At 41.9% G+C, this 17,240-nt stretch overlaps 1 protein-coding gene across 2 annotated transcripts; it reads right to left on the reverse strand.

Moving 5' to 3' along the window:
- Positions 1 to 911: 911 nt before the first annotated feature.
- On the reverse strand, positions 912 to 17,146 carry YIPF3 (Yip1 domain family member 3). 2 transcript variants are annotated; one of them, XM_081945258.1, is made up of 9 exons: positions 16,736 to 17,146; positions 11,150 to 11,350; positions 8,858 to 8,964; positions 7,002 to 7,047; positions 5,756 to 5,845; positions 5,382 to 5,513; positions 3,505 to 3,618; positions 2,370 to 2,493; positions 912 to 1,356 (listed from the first exon to the last, which is right to left on the reverse strand). In XM_081945258.1, the coding sequence occupies exons 1-9, from the start codon at positions 16,829 to 16,831 to the stop codon at positions 1,241 to 1,243; spliced, it is 1,026 nt and encodes a 341-aa protein (XP_081801384.1). In that variant the 5' UTR covers positions 16,832 to 17,146; the 3' UTR covers positions 912 to 1,240. The 2 variants fall into 2 exon arrangements, with proteins under 2 accessions (XP_081801384.1, XP_081801383.1); XM_081945257.1 differs by having other exon boundaries at positions 5,756 to 5,848; positions 16,736 to 17,144.
- Between the last annotated feature and the right edge of the window lie 94 nt (positions 17,147 to 17,240).

A 17,240-nucleotide genomic window follows, 5' to 3' on the forward strand; every position in this document is an offset into this window, starting at 1 on the left:
ATGGCCTTATGAGCTGCAGTAATTCTTCCAAAAATTTGAAAAACAAAAATGAAAACAAATAGCATAATAAAGGGATAGGAACGCAATGTCGCATGTACCATTTCTAAAAAGCAGAAGTCAAAAGTCAATATCCATCCAATCTAGATATGGTTACCATTATTCTCTTCATCATGATTAAGCATTTATCTAGTCTTCCCCAATTCTGCCTGTTCTGAAGATATGACAAAATGACTTTACCAAATGACAGACTATGTTTTGCTATTGTTAATTTCAAGGATTACTATATGCCTCTAGAATTATTTCAAGTTCCAAGTAATGTCCTCTCTTACAAGTTTTTGTAGGATACAGTCACTTCATGAGCGGCAGTAATTCTTCCAAAAGTTTGGAAAAACAAACATGAAAATAAATAGCAGAATGAAGTGATAAGAACTATATGTTGCCTGTATTATTTTAAAAAGCAGAAGTCAAAGGTCAGCGTCATTTTTTCCAGTGCTTTTGATTCAACAGTAGACAAGGAATGCATCTTGCCTTCAGAGAAATACCCAACAGAGAAGTTGTGAAAATATACACACTGTATATTAGGGAGACTTCTAAAAGCAAAAATAATTGCTGACAATCAGCTAAAGCTTAAACTTGCTTTGAAAAGATGTAACATAATGGAGACTTAACAGGGTGACCTAAAACCTGTTATAAATATAGATGCATGACTTTAATCACTTACTCAACTAAGAATGTTTCACTGTTCTAAATGAGGCCTTCATTAAATGTTATTAGGTTAACCTAAGAAAACCAGTCTTGACATACAAGACTCTGTAGGCAAGATGCAGCTAATTGTCGGCTTCAGATGACTGTGGGCACTTAGTGATGTACCTGATCTCAATTTATGATGAAGGTCCAATGGAAGAAACTGCTGAGAACCAATATCCATTTAATTTAATTCTTCCCTTGACAAAGAAGATATACATAGTCTAGAAAGACAAAAGCAAGCACAAAGAATATATGCAGGAAAAGAGTGACTTATGCAATCCCAGTTAAATATACAGGGCCCAGTAGGAAGGCTCTATCCAATCCACTTTGGCCAAAGTTGGACAGAGGCAGTTCTTCTGAAATGTCCTTGGAATCTTCTTCCAAAAGCAAATCTGCAGATAAGCCAATTACTTCTGCTGCGACTTTGTCCATTTATTGTGGTAACAGCAGCCAATGAAAAACAGGGTGAGCACACCAGTTTGTAAGGCTAGGTCTATGCAGCAACTGCTTTGTTTGTTATATTCATTACAGCAGAAGAAATGGCTGGAATGTCTCTGGCAACTCTCTGAAAGGGAGGAATGCCGGGTCTTTCCAATGTGTCCAGGATGCCTACAAGTGAGAAAATCAACAATCAACAATAAACACTAGGCTGTATTGTACCAACACTCATCGTAGTTAATTTCATATTACCTTACCTTTTTTTGTTTCAGTCTTAACATCTATGTGCACATGGGCGGTTGGCTTACAATTGCAATTGGGAGCACAATCTCTTGTCAACTCAACTACAGTTGTCACCTAGCAATAACAATTCCAGCAGCCCTGCTTGCCATCGTTAACCAAGTGGTAGCAACTTCTGATTTCCTGCTGGTTACCACATTGACTTTGCTTGTGGGAGGCCAGGAGGGAACAAGGAAAACTCTGATCTCAGCTTGCCGAGATGTCATAATTATGAACATTATGAAGATGGGATTTATTCCTGTTGTAAATATCAGCAGTGCAAGAAACTGACAGCTTAGGTACAATGCAAGGCAAAGCTGGCTCCACTCCAATCAAGTTTTGTGCTAATACAGGTGGCCCTCAACTTACGACCATAACTGAGCCCAACATTTATGTTGCTAAGTGAGACAATTGAGTTTTGCCCCATTTTACAACCTTTCTTGCCACATTTGTGAAGTGAATCATTGCAATTGTTAAGTTAATGACATTGTTGTTAAATGAATCTGGCTTCCCCATTGACTTTGCTTGTCAGAAGGTTGCAAAAGGCGATTACATGACCAGGGACACTGCAACCGTCATAAATACTAGTCAGTTGCCAGACATCTGAATTTTGATCAACTGACCACGGGGATGCTGTAACGGGGATTGAATGTGAAAAACGGTTATAAGTCACTTTTTTCAGTGCCATTGTAACTTTGAACGATCAGTAAATGAATTGTAAGTCTAGGACCTGTACGGCTTCTTCTTAAGTCAAAATCTGCCTCACTTGAATGAATGTATACATACTCTAGAAATAAGGGCTGCACTATCAGAGGACTATGTTAGAAGAGTCCACTTAGGCCACAATGTCTACAGATACAGATGGCAGTTCTTCCAAACCCAAACACTTTCATTTCTTCTCTTACCTTCCACAACCTTATGATAAGCAAAGTGCAGGTAAAGAAGGAAGAGCATGTGCAGGGTAGCAAGCGCTCCACACAAGATGAGCCGCTGGGTATGTCCCACTGTGCGTGATACCAACACAGCAACCTGGGAAAAAATAGAAATCAGATTACAATCTCCAGATATAAAATCTGAACAGCCTGGGGACAACAAAAATGCCAATTTCTGCGATCCATTTATGTATATTTCTGACACCCCCCCCCCATCTGCCCCATTTTTCTTCAAAAGGAAACTATTTTAGGTTCCAAATAATTTATCATTTTATACACCCTCCTAGCCTTACAAATATCCCTTTGAAAATATGGTGACCAGAACTAAATATAGTATTCTAAACTTTACACAATATGCAGGATTCTTTTTATGGTTGCTTATTCACCTGTGGCTGCCATCTCTATCCTAGCTCTCACCTATAGCTCCAAGTAACTGTAGTAACATGGGCAGCAGCCACAGTGGCCTTTTGGTCAAACCAGGTAAGATTAGCCGATAGGTCTTGGACTCTCAGTGAGATACCAGATTTATCTATCCCAGCGTATAAAATCTGCGCCTCACAGACTGAGTGCCGGAAACTGATCAATGGTCTAATAGTAAAAAAATGCAGGCTCAGCAAGCATTGAGGGCCACTAAGAACACAAAACATTTAGCTATCCTAATATCCACTGCAGCAGGAAAGATCTCCAGTCCTATCCACACCACTGCATTAAGGTCTCTTCTGCCAAGTGAGTGGAACTTTCCCCATGCAACAGCTATTCCACTTAAAACTCCGTTATACCCAGTTTTTTGTTGTGCAGTTAATCATCATTTTTTTTGCTGTGCAGTTAATCATCATTGCTCACATGCAAATCATCTCAATCCAAAATCTAAGTTGTTGAGCCCTGTACTGACGAGGGAGTGTCAAAACAACAGGTGGAAATAACCACTGGCAGGGTGGCCCTTGGGCCAGAGGTCATTCGTCTTAGTACTCAGGGCAGCAGGAGATGGGCATCCCTCTCTAGGATAGCATTGCCCAACCTCGCACGAGGCAGGTGCTTAGAAAACATTGCCTGTCCCAGAACCCTTCTATGCCTTGCGCAGAGCCTCCCAATGACTCCTATAACTCACCATTCGTAGTGTGGAGAGACCACCAATTCCCAGCCAGAAAATATAAAAAAGAGAGTGAAGATGGATATTGTAGGTGACAAACAGGGTGACACAGTGCCCAAAAAGTCCATAGCCCTAAAATGAAGAAAGAAAGCATAGCTAATAAGAGCATGAAGGCAGGGAAATGTCTCAGACAAAAAATAACATCACTGTATACATTCTGCTGTTCCTCCTGACACAGCGGGGAAAAAAACGACTAACTGATTTTCAGCAATCTGCAGATTACTAAAATAATGTTTGGCTATTACAGCCAACTCAGTAATATCTATGCAGACTAATGAAAATAAATTGTTTAGAAATTGATCAAAATGACTGGACTTTAGCGTCATTTGCCTCCATTGTCTGATTTACAGTAATGAAAGTTTGTGAACCCATGAGAACCAATTCTAATTCTGCAACACTGTGATCAAAGCATTAACAAATACATGTGCTTAAACAAACGATATTCCAAACAATGTACTATATAATATTTTATTGAACACACCGTGCCAATATTGACTGCCTTGTTTGGAAAAAATATACGAATAAACTCTCTAAAGGACATGAGTTGCGTCAGATGTTCCAATCAATGATACGGCAATCAAATGCATGTAGGAAGGATTTCCCTTGTAAAAAGCATACACATATTGGTGGGCACCACTGGAATCAATTCTTTACAGCACAGACATGATAAAATTAAACGCCCGTTTTGAAACAGAACCCATTGGATTTCATAACAAAGACTGTTGCTGCTCATGAAAAGGGCTACAGAGCCGCTGCTAAAATGTATCTCAATCAATCCAAGGAAAGGAGGTTATGTACAAATGGAATTACAGTACCACTATTTTAACTATTTGCAGAAATGGTCACCCAACAAAAAAGTATCACTCTAATACAGTCTAGGAATTTACAAAGAATTCCAAGACAAAAGGCAAAAGATGTGCAGGCTATTCTTTCATTGTCCTGTAGCAGTGTTCATGAGTCCACCAGAAGAACGCTGAACAAGAATGAGTAGCAAGGATAAAATCACTGATCTGAGAAAACATACTGCTGCCTGTTTCAAGCTTGTCAAAGACCACCTGGATGATCCAGCAAGCAATTAGAAAAATGGCCCATTGACAAATGAGAAAAAAATGAATCTATTGACCTTAATGAGAAAACTGTATTAAAAGAAAAACAAAACAAAGCATTCCACAAAAAAATGATAGTATTACGGTTTGTGGCTCTCTTAGGATCTCTTAAAGTCTCTTGGATGAATCTTAAATGAATCTCATAATCATTGTGAGAATGATGGCTTATAGATTGTATCTGCCAATTCACGGGTTCTTTTTGTGAGTTGAAGTTTGAAACAAATGTAATCTAAAGATAACACTATAGCTGAATCTGATGTTTTGTAATGCCTGAATCTAACAAGAACAGTGAATATTATAAATTCCATGTCACAATACCTTGCTTTGGTTTGGTTAAGCTCAAATCACATTGTGAATCACAGTATTGCAAAAAAAAAAAAAAAAGACTTGGGAGGATACAAATGAGTAATAAAAGTAATAAGAAACCAATCCAAGATGGATACCATGAACATTCAATTTGTACTGTAGGCTCTGGGAATATAAAAACTGCGTTATTGGCTCTAAGATTAACAGAAAGTTGTTCATCTATACTTGATGCGGATATAAAAACATCAGTTTATTCAAAATGGAAGTATACAGCGGTACCGTTAAACATACTATCTTTAATTCAACATTTGCCAGATAGGGTGGACTATCTTAACTATGTTGTTTTGAGGTAACTCTAGATTGGGAAAACTTGCTCTAGATTCCAATAGACTAGTCCTTGGTAGAAAACTGACTTTGACTTACCAGGAGTGATAACATTTGGACCATGGTGATCTGAGCATTGCATAGGTATGCCAAGAAATATATGAAGGAGGAAACACCTATCCAGTAACCAAAGCAGGTGCCAATTGCCGTGCCCATCAATGTACCTTCCCTCTGCAGAAAGAGCAAGAGAATATCAGAAAAGCATTCTAGGAAAAATGCAAACAGGGCTATCAACTAATACTTCCCATAAATATTCCATGTAGTGAAGTCTGCAGTAAGAATTAATTGTACTCCAAACAAATCTTTCTCCAAATATATATATATATGAATGAATGACTGCAAAATCAAGGAAGTTCAAAAGATACATAGAATTGATCACTGATCAGACAGGTAAGCAATTTCCCTCTACTTACAATGATAGTATCTGATGTCTTCATTCCATGCAACAAAATAGCCACCAGCGTAAAGACTAGCATGAGAGGACCATAAAGCTCACCAGCTATCTTCTGGAAAATAATGTATGGTAGCCATTTATCAATGTTCAAAGAAAGTTATTATATCAGCTGGTCAAAATATATTCAAAATCTCATTCATATTAAACATTTGCAAAAGTACCGTATTTTTCGGAGTATAAGACGCACCAGAGTATAAGACACAGCAAGGTTTTGAAAAGGAAAATTTTTTAAAAAAGTTTTTGCACTCTGCAAACCTCCCAAAAATGTTCTCCCTCCCCCAAATGGGCATAGGAGGCTTGTAGAGTGCTCCTGGGGGTGGGGGAAAAACGAGCAGAAAACGGCCCCATTTTTTGTAAAAAAAAAAAAGGGCATGGATAGCCCTTAGGAGGCTTGTAGAGTGCTGCTGAGGGCTGGGGGGGGGGGGGGAGAACAGGCTGTTTTTCACTCATTTCTGCCCTCCCCAGCCCCCAGGAGCTCTCTGAAAGCCTCCTAAAATCTATGCACGGCCATTTTGGTGAATGGGAGGAGTTTTGGGAGGCAAAAAATGCTGTATTCAGTGTATAAGACACACCCAGATTTTCAGCCTCTTTTGAGGGGAAAAAGGTCTGTTTTATACTCCGAAAAATACGATAACTATTAGGGAAGAATTATTATACTATTTTCATAAATGACAAGTTATTCTCTGTAATTGTTTGGGAAATTATTCTGTGTTCAAATGACTTGATATAATATGAAAACCCATCTTATAAAGTTGTAGATGAAATCAATTTCATAGTTTGAGTTTACTGAACTTGGAATTCAATTTCTACAATTAATTATGATGCCCTAAGCATTTGTCTGCCGGGACAATTACGTCTGAATGGCCTGACAAGTTTGGCTGCCCACTGTGCTGAAGGACTATTCACTAAATATAAACTAAGAGATGTGACAATATAGTATTGAATGAAGCAATGTAAGCACTGCTCCACTACATTTTGAATATGGCCATCACTCTTTAGCATTCATTGTTTACTCTCTTCTATTTGAGCAGTTTATCAACTACAAAACAGAGGGTTATCCTGGTGAAACGTAAGGCAGATATAATTCTATATCACACTAGTTTTATTGCTGAAAAGAAATGAAGTAATATAGAGATGGTTTTGATTTTTATGATTACCCATCTCATCTAAATGACTTTGGGCAGTCACATTAGCAATAAGCTTACCTGGGGAAAATTGATCATCTTGACAGGTATCATGGATTCCAGCAATCTAAATTAAAACAGATTGCACAGATTAATAACTAGAAAGAAAACACCTGATTATTTAGGCAACCATCCCATTTAAACATTGTTGGTTTTCTTAGCAAATAAAATAGGTTAGGAAAAAAATGCCAGAACTGATACAACATAAGCAAAATGATCTCTCCATACATAATCTTTACATAGCCATGCTCATACCAATACTAAGCCTTAGGGTGAAACAAGGAAAAGAAAAGTATAACTATTGCATAAAGTTGCATTTCTTGTTGTTTTCACGTGATCAAGATAATGGTCAGAGAAGCTATGGGACTCAGAAATGAAATTTCTGACTTTAATTATTAATAAAGAAAGGACCGATTAATAGAACTCCGAAAACATTTACTAGATCAGTGGTCGGCAAGCCGCGGCTCGCGAGCCACACACAGCTCTTTACACATTTTAATGCGGCTCTTCTGTGTGCCGGGCACCCGCTCCCCTCCCTCCTCTCGGGCACTTCAAAACAAGCGCCTCTTTCCCTTTTTTCTTTTCGACCCACAATGATTAGGGAGGATCCTGAAGTCGGGCGGGGACGAGAAGCGAGGAGGGAGAAAAAGAAACGGAGGCTAAGGAGCTTTCCCCCGCCCCCTCCCAGCAAAAATCTAACCGGGGAGCCGGGCGGGCAGTAGCAAATTAGCCGATCACGCCGCATGATCAGCTAATTTGCTACTGCCCGCTGGCTCCCTGATAAGATTTTTGCGGGGGGGGGGGGGAAAGCTCCTTGGCCTCCGTCTTTTTTTCTCCCTCCTCGCTTCCTGGGGCTCCACCAATGGGGGAGCAAGGCCCGCCCAGCGCCAGGCTTTGGGCTAACACAGAGGTCTGCAAAGTTGGCTGTTTTAAGACTGGTGGACTTCAATTCTCAGAATTCTGGGAGTTGAAGTCCACCAGTCTTAAGAGCCAATTTTGCAGATCCCTGGGCTAATATGATTGATGCCCTTGGTGGACTTCAACTCTCAGAATTCTGGGAGTTGAAGTCCACAAGTCTTCAAGCTGTCAGGTTTGAAGACCCTGGGGTTTTTTTTTCTAAAGGGTTGGGGGTGCGAGGGTCTTGCAACTTGACAGCTTTAAGACTTGCATGCTTCAATGCCAGAGTTCCTGAGCCAACATGACTGGAGGAGGAATTCTGGGAGTTGAAGTCCACAATTCTTAAAGCTGTCAGGTTTGAAGACCCCTTGGGTTTTTTTCCTAAAGGGTTAGGGATGCAAGGATCTTGTAACTTGACAGCTTTAAGACTTGTGTGCTTCAAATGTCAGAGTTTATTGAAACTAAAAACAGTGTACCATCCTATGTATTTTCGGTTTTAAAAATGTGGCTCTCAAAATAAATTTCAATCGTGGTTTTGGCGAGATTTGGCTCAGTTGAAAAAAAAGGTTGCCCACCACTGTACTAGATAAAAGTGCTAAGTCAAACACAACTGATAAAATTAATATTCTATAGTTTTGCATGTAATTCTTTCATCTTGTTTTTTTTAAAACTCTCTTTGAAAAAGGAAAATAGAGCTAAGAATATCTTGAATACCCTCCCACTTGTGAAAGAAAGGCTTGAAATAGATTTCCAATGGAAAACAAAAACAAAACCATTTCTAAGCCTGAACAATATTTATGGAATCGAATGGCCTTTTCCCCCCATTAGCAGAAAACAATATCATGGTGGATAACTGATTTCAATCCCAATGACAGCTCAGTAATTAACAAATTAAACAATTAATTGAACTGTTAATAAGCAGCAACTCTATGAATGGCACTGATAGATGAGGCAGCTGATATTCTTACAGGCTTGCTTACCTGTTCCGAACTTGGTTTGGCTCAACGTCGAAGTAGGGCCTGAGGATATCAATATTAGCATAGAGATTGAAGGCTTTTGAGGCTTGTCTCTTTCCAGCCTGCCACATCTTAAAAAAGAGAAAATATTAATTAAACATTCTCCCCTTTCTCATTCTGAAGAATTAAAGAACTTAAAAAATCAACAATCTGCAGATCAAGGGCATTTCTAGCGCATCACATCAAAGCAGAATTACTTAGTACAGGATTATAATGCACAGAAAGATACTATAGGTCAGCGATGGCAAACCTTTTTGCCATTGCGTGCCAAAAGCGGGGGGAGCACGGGGGGGTCATGTGCTGGCATGCCACACCCATAATGCTATGCGTGCGACACCCCCCACACATGCACGCACGACCTCCCCCTCCCATTTTTGTGGATGGACACATTTTTCGCCCTCCCCAGGCTACAGAGGCTTACTAGGAGCCTTGGGAGGGTGAAAACAGCCCCCCCCGAGGCCCTCCACCCTCCGGAGGCTTCAAGGAAGAGAGACTGTCTCATCCTCAGCTCAGACGTACTCCGTATTATCCCAAAAGAACTTCATGCTGGAGGGGAGGGGGGAGAGATCCACTGCTTGCCGTCATTAATATTCTCCAAGTTAAGCTCCTCAATGCAGGGGCAGCGTGCATTGCCTGCCCGTGTCTCTTGGGAGCGGAAAACTCAGGGGGTGGGTGTAAATAGGGTGAAAGCTGCCAGGTGTATTTATTTGAATGGAAGGGAGCAGAGGGATTTCGGAAAGCTGGGGCGTCAGGATGTTGCCCCTGCATTGAGGAGCTTAACTTGAGCTCACTTCCCTGAAGGCGGGAGAATATTAACGACGGCAAACAGTGGATCTCCCCCCCTCCGCATGAAGTTCTTCTGGGATAACACAGAGTACGTCCGAGCTGAGGATGAGACAGTCACAAGTGGCCATGGCAACCCCATGCCAAGTTGAAATGGCTGTGCTGAGAACCGTATGATTCTTGTTCCAAAGAACTTGCTTTCCAAGCAGCAGGACTCTCTTCTGCTGCCTACAAATTCTACCTCCTCACCTCTTCTCCTTCTTCCCGGCCCTGCCAGTCTAGTCTGCAAAGCCACCCACCCTTCCACTCCATGCTGCAAAGCTCGACAGCCCCCTAAACGCTGCAGAGCTCCACTTCATGGCATATTGCAAAGCTCAACCTTTCTCTCTCCCTCCCACCAATGCCACCGCTCGCCACACTCGGCAAGACAATCAGCGGAAAATCCAGCTTTCCTCCTCCAGGTTAGGGAGGGGGGGAAACCTTCCACTCAGGTGGTTCGCGCCCTGTTGAAAGCTCCTGCGCAAGCGAACATGCCGAGCAGTTACATCTGATTGCTCTTGCAGATGTAAACTAAACTTCTAGCTGCTCCACTCAGATCTTCAGCCTCATTTCCAAAACCTCCCCATTGATAAAATATTTTCTCCCTCTCTTCCATTAAGCCCTACAGAGGCTCAATCCAATAATGCTATTACTAATAACTTGGTTCTATGGAGTGTAACTATCTTCCTGAAGCTTCCGGAGGGAGAAAAAACACCTCCAATGTGCACACCGGAAATCAGTTCCCGAACTTCCGGTTTGTGCGGTGGGTTATTTTTCGCCCTCCGGAGCTTCAGGGAAGCCTCTGCAGAGCGAAAAGGAAGGCTAAAATCAGCTGGCCAGCGCGCACATGAGCACTGGGGCTGTAAGGGCAATGCCTTGCGTGCCCTAAGAAATGGCTCCGCGTGACACCTCTGGCCATCATGGCTATAGGTCTAGACATTTCGCCCCCCTTAATACCATGAACAAGATTTACTTTACTTCTGAGATGATAAGGAAGTAAAACCAATATTTCATAAATTAGTAGTAAGTATTGACTATGCAATTTTGTTAATACACTATGCTAAACCATGTTTTGATTAAACACAATTGTTTAATCAAACAATTGCCTGAGTTGAACGGTTAAGAGTCAAATGATAACCTAACTTATAAATCACCATGATATCATTTGTACAGTATCATAAATATGGTATGAGTCTTATTAAATTCCCGAGACTTTGGGTGGTAAAGATATCCCATATTGTTTATGCAAACCACATATTGTTGATGTAAAAAAGACAGGTATAAATTTAAGACCAACACTGTATTATGAAAGAAGGATCAGAACATTGCCCCCTTGAGGACTAGAATCGGAAGCATATTGGAAGCGGGAGTCTACCGAGTTCAAATGTCATCAAATTGGAGGAACGCTAGTAAACCAACAAGAGCTCCATTTACCTCATCTGCTACCTGCCGACTCAACTGCCCCTTGAAACCTTTCATTCCTAGGAACTCTCCATCTTCTTCATCTGCAGCAGCTGCTTCTGCATCTACTTCCTCCTCTTCCTTCATGCGTTGGTGCATTTCTCCCATATCTTCAAAACTTGAGCCAGAGGTGTCATCCATGTTTTCCATATCAATTACAGCAGAGCCTCCACCCTGTGTAATGCAAAAATAAAGAAGCAGCTCAAGACAGGTAGGCAATTATCCTCTCTTAACAAAAACTATGGATTATCATCCCCCCCCCCCAAAAAAAAACCCTCAAAGAAAAAGGATCCAGTTAGAGCAGGAAAAGACACAGACTGTTACAAACATTAGAATAAGAATTACTCCCAGTTTGGAAATTCATATTAATTTATGCAGCTAATGAGGACTGCTCAAAGAGCAGGAAACCCCCTATCTGTCACTATTTGTTACATTCTTCCATATAAACTTAATATCAGGAAATAATTAGAGATTATTATTGGGATTTATAAAGAAAAGCCCTAGGTATAGGTGCAAGAGTAAGTATTCATAAAAGTGCTGTTCTCAACTTCACTAAGTAACCTTGGAAACTATTTCAATATAAAAATGTAACAGCCTGAAGAAAAGTTCAAGGTAAGAGACAACATTGTTACCCCTGAACCAGACCACAAAGTATCCTACAAGGAGTCTGGCTTAGAATCTGCAGGTGGTGTGAAACACAACTGTGAGGCCACAGCCTGCTGGGGATGGGATCCTAGCAATCATATCATTCCTATTATATCATTGTTCTAGCGTTTTATTAGGTCAAGTCTGGTCTGTTTCCGAGCTAAACTCAAAGTAGTATGCTTATTTTTATGTCTCTATGATGGCCTGGGCAGTAGACATAGAAGAAATTCTGAGTTGTATCTACCTGAAAGGGAAGACACACAAACTGTTATCTGGGTAGACTCGCCAGGACCTAGAAAAACTTTTTTCAGATATTTCACACATTTGGGATCTTTTGCCTAATCTCCATTTTCGACATTTTTAAAAAAAGATTAAACAAGCTGTATTTCTGTTTTCTTAGGGCTTAGAACATGATGGTGAACCCGTGGCACGTGGAGCCATTTGTGAGGGCATGCAAGGCGCTGCCCTGTCAGCTGGTCAGCGCGCATGCGCGCGCTGGCCAGCTCAGTTCACCGTTTTTAAAAGCCATTTTTTCGCCCTCCCCAGGCTCCAGAGGCTTTATAAGAGCCTGGGGAGGGCGAAAAAAGCTTTCCCCGGCCCCCGGAGGCTTCAGGGACCGTCCGGAGGCTTCTCTGAAGCCTTCAGAATGCTTAAAATGACCCTCCGAGCAAACCGGAAGTGACTTCCGGTTTGCTCGGAGGGTTGTTTCAAACGCTCCAAAGGCGTCAGGGAAGCCTCCGGACCATCTCTGAAGCCTTTGGAATGCTTAAAACGACCCTCTGAGCAAACCAGAAGTCACTTCCGGTTTGCTCAGAGGGTCGTTTTAAACGCTCCAAAGGCGTCAGGGACCGTCCCTGAAGCCTTCGCAACGCTTAAAACGACCCTCCGAGCAAACCGGAAGTCACTTCCGGTTTGCTCGGAGAGTCATTTTAAGCATTCCGAAGGCTTCAGGGAAGCCTCCGGATGGTCCCTGAAGCCTCCGGAGGGCTTCCGGGGGGGGGGAGGGGGAGGCTCTTTTTGCCCTCTCCAGGCTCCTATAAAGCCTCTGGAGCCTGGGGAGGATGAAAAAAGCATGTAAAAATGGGGGGGGGTCGCCCCTGTTGTGCGTCCATGCGCACTGGGGGTCGCGCATTGCATTATGGGTGTGGCACGCCCGCACACGACCCCCCTGCGCTCCCCCCACTTGTGGCACGCGAGCCAAAAAAGGTTTGCCATCGCTGCCTTAGAACCTTCATTTTTTTTGGTACTTGTTAAAAATATCCCAACTGCCTCTTTCTCAGTTGGGCCAATTGAGTTCCCTTCAGCAAATGAGGCTTCGCTCTCCTGCAATGCTTGCCTTTATATGTTTAGTTTTTTCCGGTTTTTATGTTTGATTAAACTGAAATCACACAAAGCACTCTGGAAATATCCCAGGAGAACGAAATGTAAAATCACACGACAGAAAAATAGAGCTTTTACTGAAAAGAAAAACAAAAACAAAAGATGTAGTTGATAGAGTTAGCATATCTGGACTGCAAAAATCCAGACAATTACTAAATGCCATCAAGGAGTTACAGAACATGTTAACTTTTTTCTGCCACTGGCAGCTGCCCAGTTTCCTCAGCCCAAAATTATATGTTGGAACATATATCTTTAGACATAGTAGTTACCTTTAGCTGAAAGAAAACCTGCTAAATTGGTTTAGGAGTAAATTGCTCCATTTGCAAAATCAACAGTAAAATGACAAATGCTACTACTTGGAATACTGCATCCAATTTTTGTCACCACAATGTAAAAGAGATGTTGAGACTCTAGAAAGAGTACAGAGAGGAGCAAAGATGGTTAGGGGACTGGAGGCTAAAATGTATGAAGAACGGTTGCTGGAACTGGATATGTCTAGTCTTATGAAAAGAAGGACTAGGGATGGCATGATAGCAGTGTTTCAATATCTCAGGGGTTGCCACAAAGAAGAGGGAATCCAGCTGCTCTTCAAAACACCCGAAGACAGGACAAGAAGCGATGGATGGAAACTAATCAAGGAGAGAAGCAACCTAGAACTAAGGAGAAATTTCCTGACAGTTAGAACAATTAATCAGTGGAACAACTTGCCTCCAGAAGTTGTGAATGCTCCAACACTGGAAATTTTTAAGAAGAGATTGGATAACCATTTGTATGAAGTGTTGTAGGGTTTCCTCCCTAAGCAGGGGGTTGGACTAGAAGACCTCTAAGGTCCCTTCCAACTCTGTTATTCTATTCTATACTAGTGTTCTATTGAAAAAACGTAATCATACCTTCCCTTTTAACCACGTGTACTGCTTTTCTTTTGATTGAATGGTTCAATGGCCGTATACTGTGCATATGCAGTTGATCTAGTGGTTAAAGCACAAGACTAGAAACCAAGAGTTTGCAGTTTGAGTTTTGCCTTAGGCATTAAAGCTGGCTGGGAGACTTTGGGTCAGTCACTCTCTCTCAGCCCAACTCATCCATTAGGTTTGTTGTAGGGAAAACAGGGGGAGGAAACAGTATCAGGTATGTTCACTACCTTGAATTATTTATAAAAAATAGCATAATGGCTGGATTAAAAAATATTTTTAAAAAAGATGCCCACATTTTGATCATGTGACTTCAGGAGTGCTACAATGACTGCAATTTTAAGGACCAGTTCTAACTACCATGATTTCAGTGCTGTCATAACTTTCAGTGATTGTTGAATGAATGGTTATAAAGAAAGGACTATTTGTTTTGTATTGTATCACAAACTGCCCTGTCTTAAAGATACTGCTCTTCTCTCCTACTCTCCGTGTCTCTATCACAACATTGAGGCAGGTTACTACACTGTTAGCAAAGAATGCTGGGCAGGACACTTTACTACTAAATGAAAATGGAACACAGAATAAACATTAATATTTATTGCTTTGGAGAACTATAATTAAAGCTGCTGCTTTATATTGTCTGATAGACAATCTGTTAAGCAAACATCTAGTGATAGTTACCCAATGAATATTAAATACTTCCTATAACAGGGCACATGATAGGGAGCAATTGATTACTGTAAATAAGCAATTTATGCAAAATCCTGGACAAGGGTAAGAAATAATCAAAGATTTAAGGGGTAAGATAAGAAAAAAACAACAACCAAAATTTAGTTTACATAAACAGCCATTTACTGTTTTACCACTTCATACTTTTTTATCCTTGCAATTTTTTTTTTTTTTGCTTTTGTGTGCTGCATTTTATTGTGTAATACAGTGTTTCTTAGAATTTTTGGTCTTCTGGACTCTTCTCAAAATTATGGAGGATCCCATGTTGGTGTGGGTTATAGTCATCAATATTTACTTATTAAAAATTAAAGCTGATCCATTTATACAACAACTGGGTATTGAATCATGCACAAATAAAAATATTAAACTCATTTATTTTTTTCATGAAAACTTTTTTTTAACAAACAAAAAAATTTAACAAACCAAAAATTAAAACAAGAGTGACCTTATTTTAATGAATTGCAAATATCTTCGAGATCTGGCAAATAATTTTGATTCTGCAGATCCCTCAGAGGATCCTGGAGTCACACTTTAAGAAACACTGCTCTAATGCATTCAACATTATGGATACATTTTTGAATCTTGTGCAACTGTGAGTATAGCAAAGGCAACAGAAATGGACGACCGAACTGTTTCCAGAGCTTGGCTGGATTGGCAGAAAGGCCAACAGCAAGCAAGTTGGACTCTTCCCTGTAAAAACTGCCAAATGTTCAGTAAGTTTGGCAAACAAACGGCCTGCAAAGAACAACAATGGAATGCGGATCGCTGTCTTTTATTAGTCCAAAAACCAATCCAAGCACAAGCTTAAACTTAATGTTGTGAATATCTTTTCAGCCGCATAGCTATCCAAGTCTACATGGAAACCAGGAACTAAGCTTACACAAGCTTGCCTCCAGAAGTTGTGAATGCCCCAACACTAGAAGTCTTTAAGAAGATGTTGGATAGCCATCTGTCTGAAATGGTATAGGGTTTCCTGTCTAGGCAGGGGGTTGGACTAGAAGACCTCCAAGGTCCCTTCCAATTCTACTATTGTATTGTATTGTATAAGGTGCTTGCAAAAAAAAAAAAAAGCTAAACAGCAACTTGACGGATTGGATCCAATCTGGCTTTGGGACCTTTCCCTTGTATTTATTTTGCTGTGACATTATTCACGTTTTTTGTTTGTTTGTTCGCACAACATGCAAGGACTCTCTTTATGGACTGCCTGAGCTCCAAGGGACATGCTGGGAGGCTCAGCTGCTCCTCCTCCATCCCACAGAGAACACAGGCACATTTCCAGCCTTGTTGGTGTTTTAAATTTATTTTTATTTTTTATTTCTTCACTGCCCGTCTCCCTCGGAGAATGGCTCTGGATGGTGTACCATATAATACAGGTAGTCCTCGACTTGCAGCAGTTCATTTAGCGACAGTTCAAAGTTATGACGCTGAAAAAGCTAACTTACGACCAATTGTTCACAGTTATGACCTTCACAGCCCCTTGATCAAAATTCAGACACCTGGCAGCTGACTCGCATTTACGACGGTTGCAGGGTCACATGATCCTCTTTTGCGGACCACCTGACAAGCAAAATCAATGGGGAAGCCAGATTCACTTAACTGTGTCACTAACTTAGCAACTGCGGCGTCTCACTTAGCAACTGTGGCGACTCACTCAGCAACTGGGGCAGTAAAGGTCGTAAAACGGGGCAAAAGCCACTTAGGAAATGTTTCACTTAGCATCATAAATTCTGGACTCAACTGTGGTCGTAGGTCGAGGACTGCCTGTGAAGGTGTTTCCCAAAGCAAAGCCCAGGAACGGGGCGACGGAGGCTGCGGGGAAGTCAGCCCAATTCGAATTGGGGGGGATGGAGCCCAAGAAACGGGAAAGCCCCTCCCTGACACCCCTTCCCTTTACCTGCATGTTGTCCTCGAAGGCTCCCCACTCCGCAGTCGCCGTCGCAGCCCCGCTCCTCGCTCCCCCGGCGCCCGCGGCTGCCCCAGGGGCGGACATTTCCCCAGCAGCGGCTGCGGAGGCACCGACGCCCCCGGCCGCGCTCTCGTTAACGGAAGAGCCGGGGGTGGCGGGGGTGGGTGCGCGGAGATCCGCCCGAAGCCAGGCGGAAAAAGCCCGGATGGAGCAAAGCCAAAGCAATCCGGGCTCGGGGGGTTAAGGAGCCGCACCGGGGGACGTGGAGACTCGGGAGTTCTCGCGAGATTTCCCAGGAGCCGGTCTGACTACGGTGCCATCTTGGTTGTTCCAACCACGCCAGACGAAGCAGGAGGGACGGACAAACAGAAAAGCGGAAAAAAATCACTAAGACTTCTCCTACACGTCCTCTTGACACGTGACTCTAAAGCACGCCGCCCCACCCACCCAAAAATGTTCATTTTAGAAAGCGCCACACACAACATGGCGGCAC

Source organism: Natrix helvetica (assembly GCF_964273705.1).
Source record: "Natrix helvetica genome assembly, chromosome: 2".
Taxonomy (NCBI): Eukaryota; Metazoa; Chordata; class Lepidosauria; order Squamata; family Natricidae; genus Natrix; species Natrix helvetica.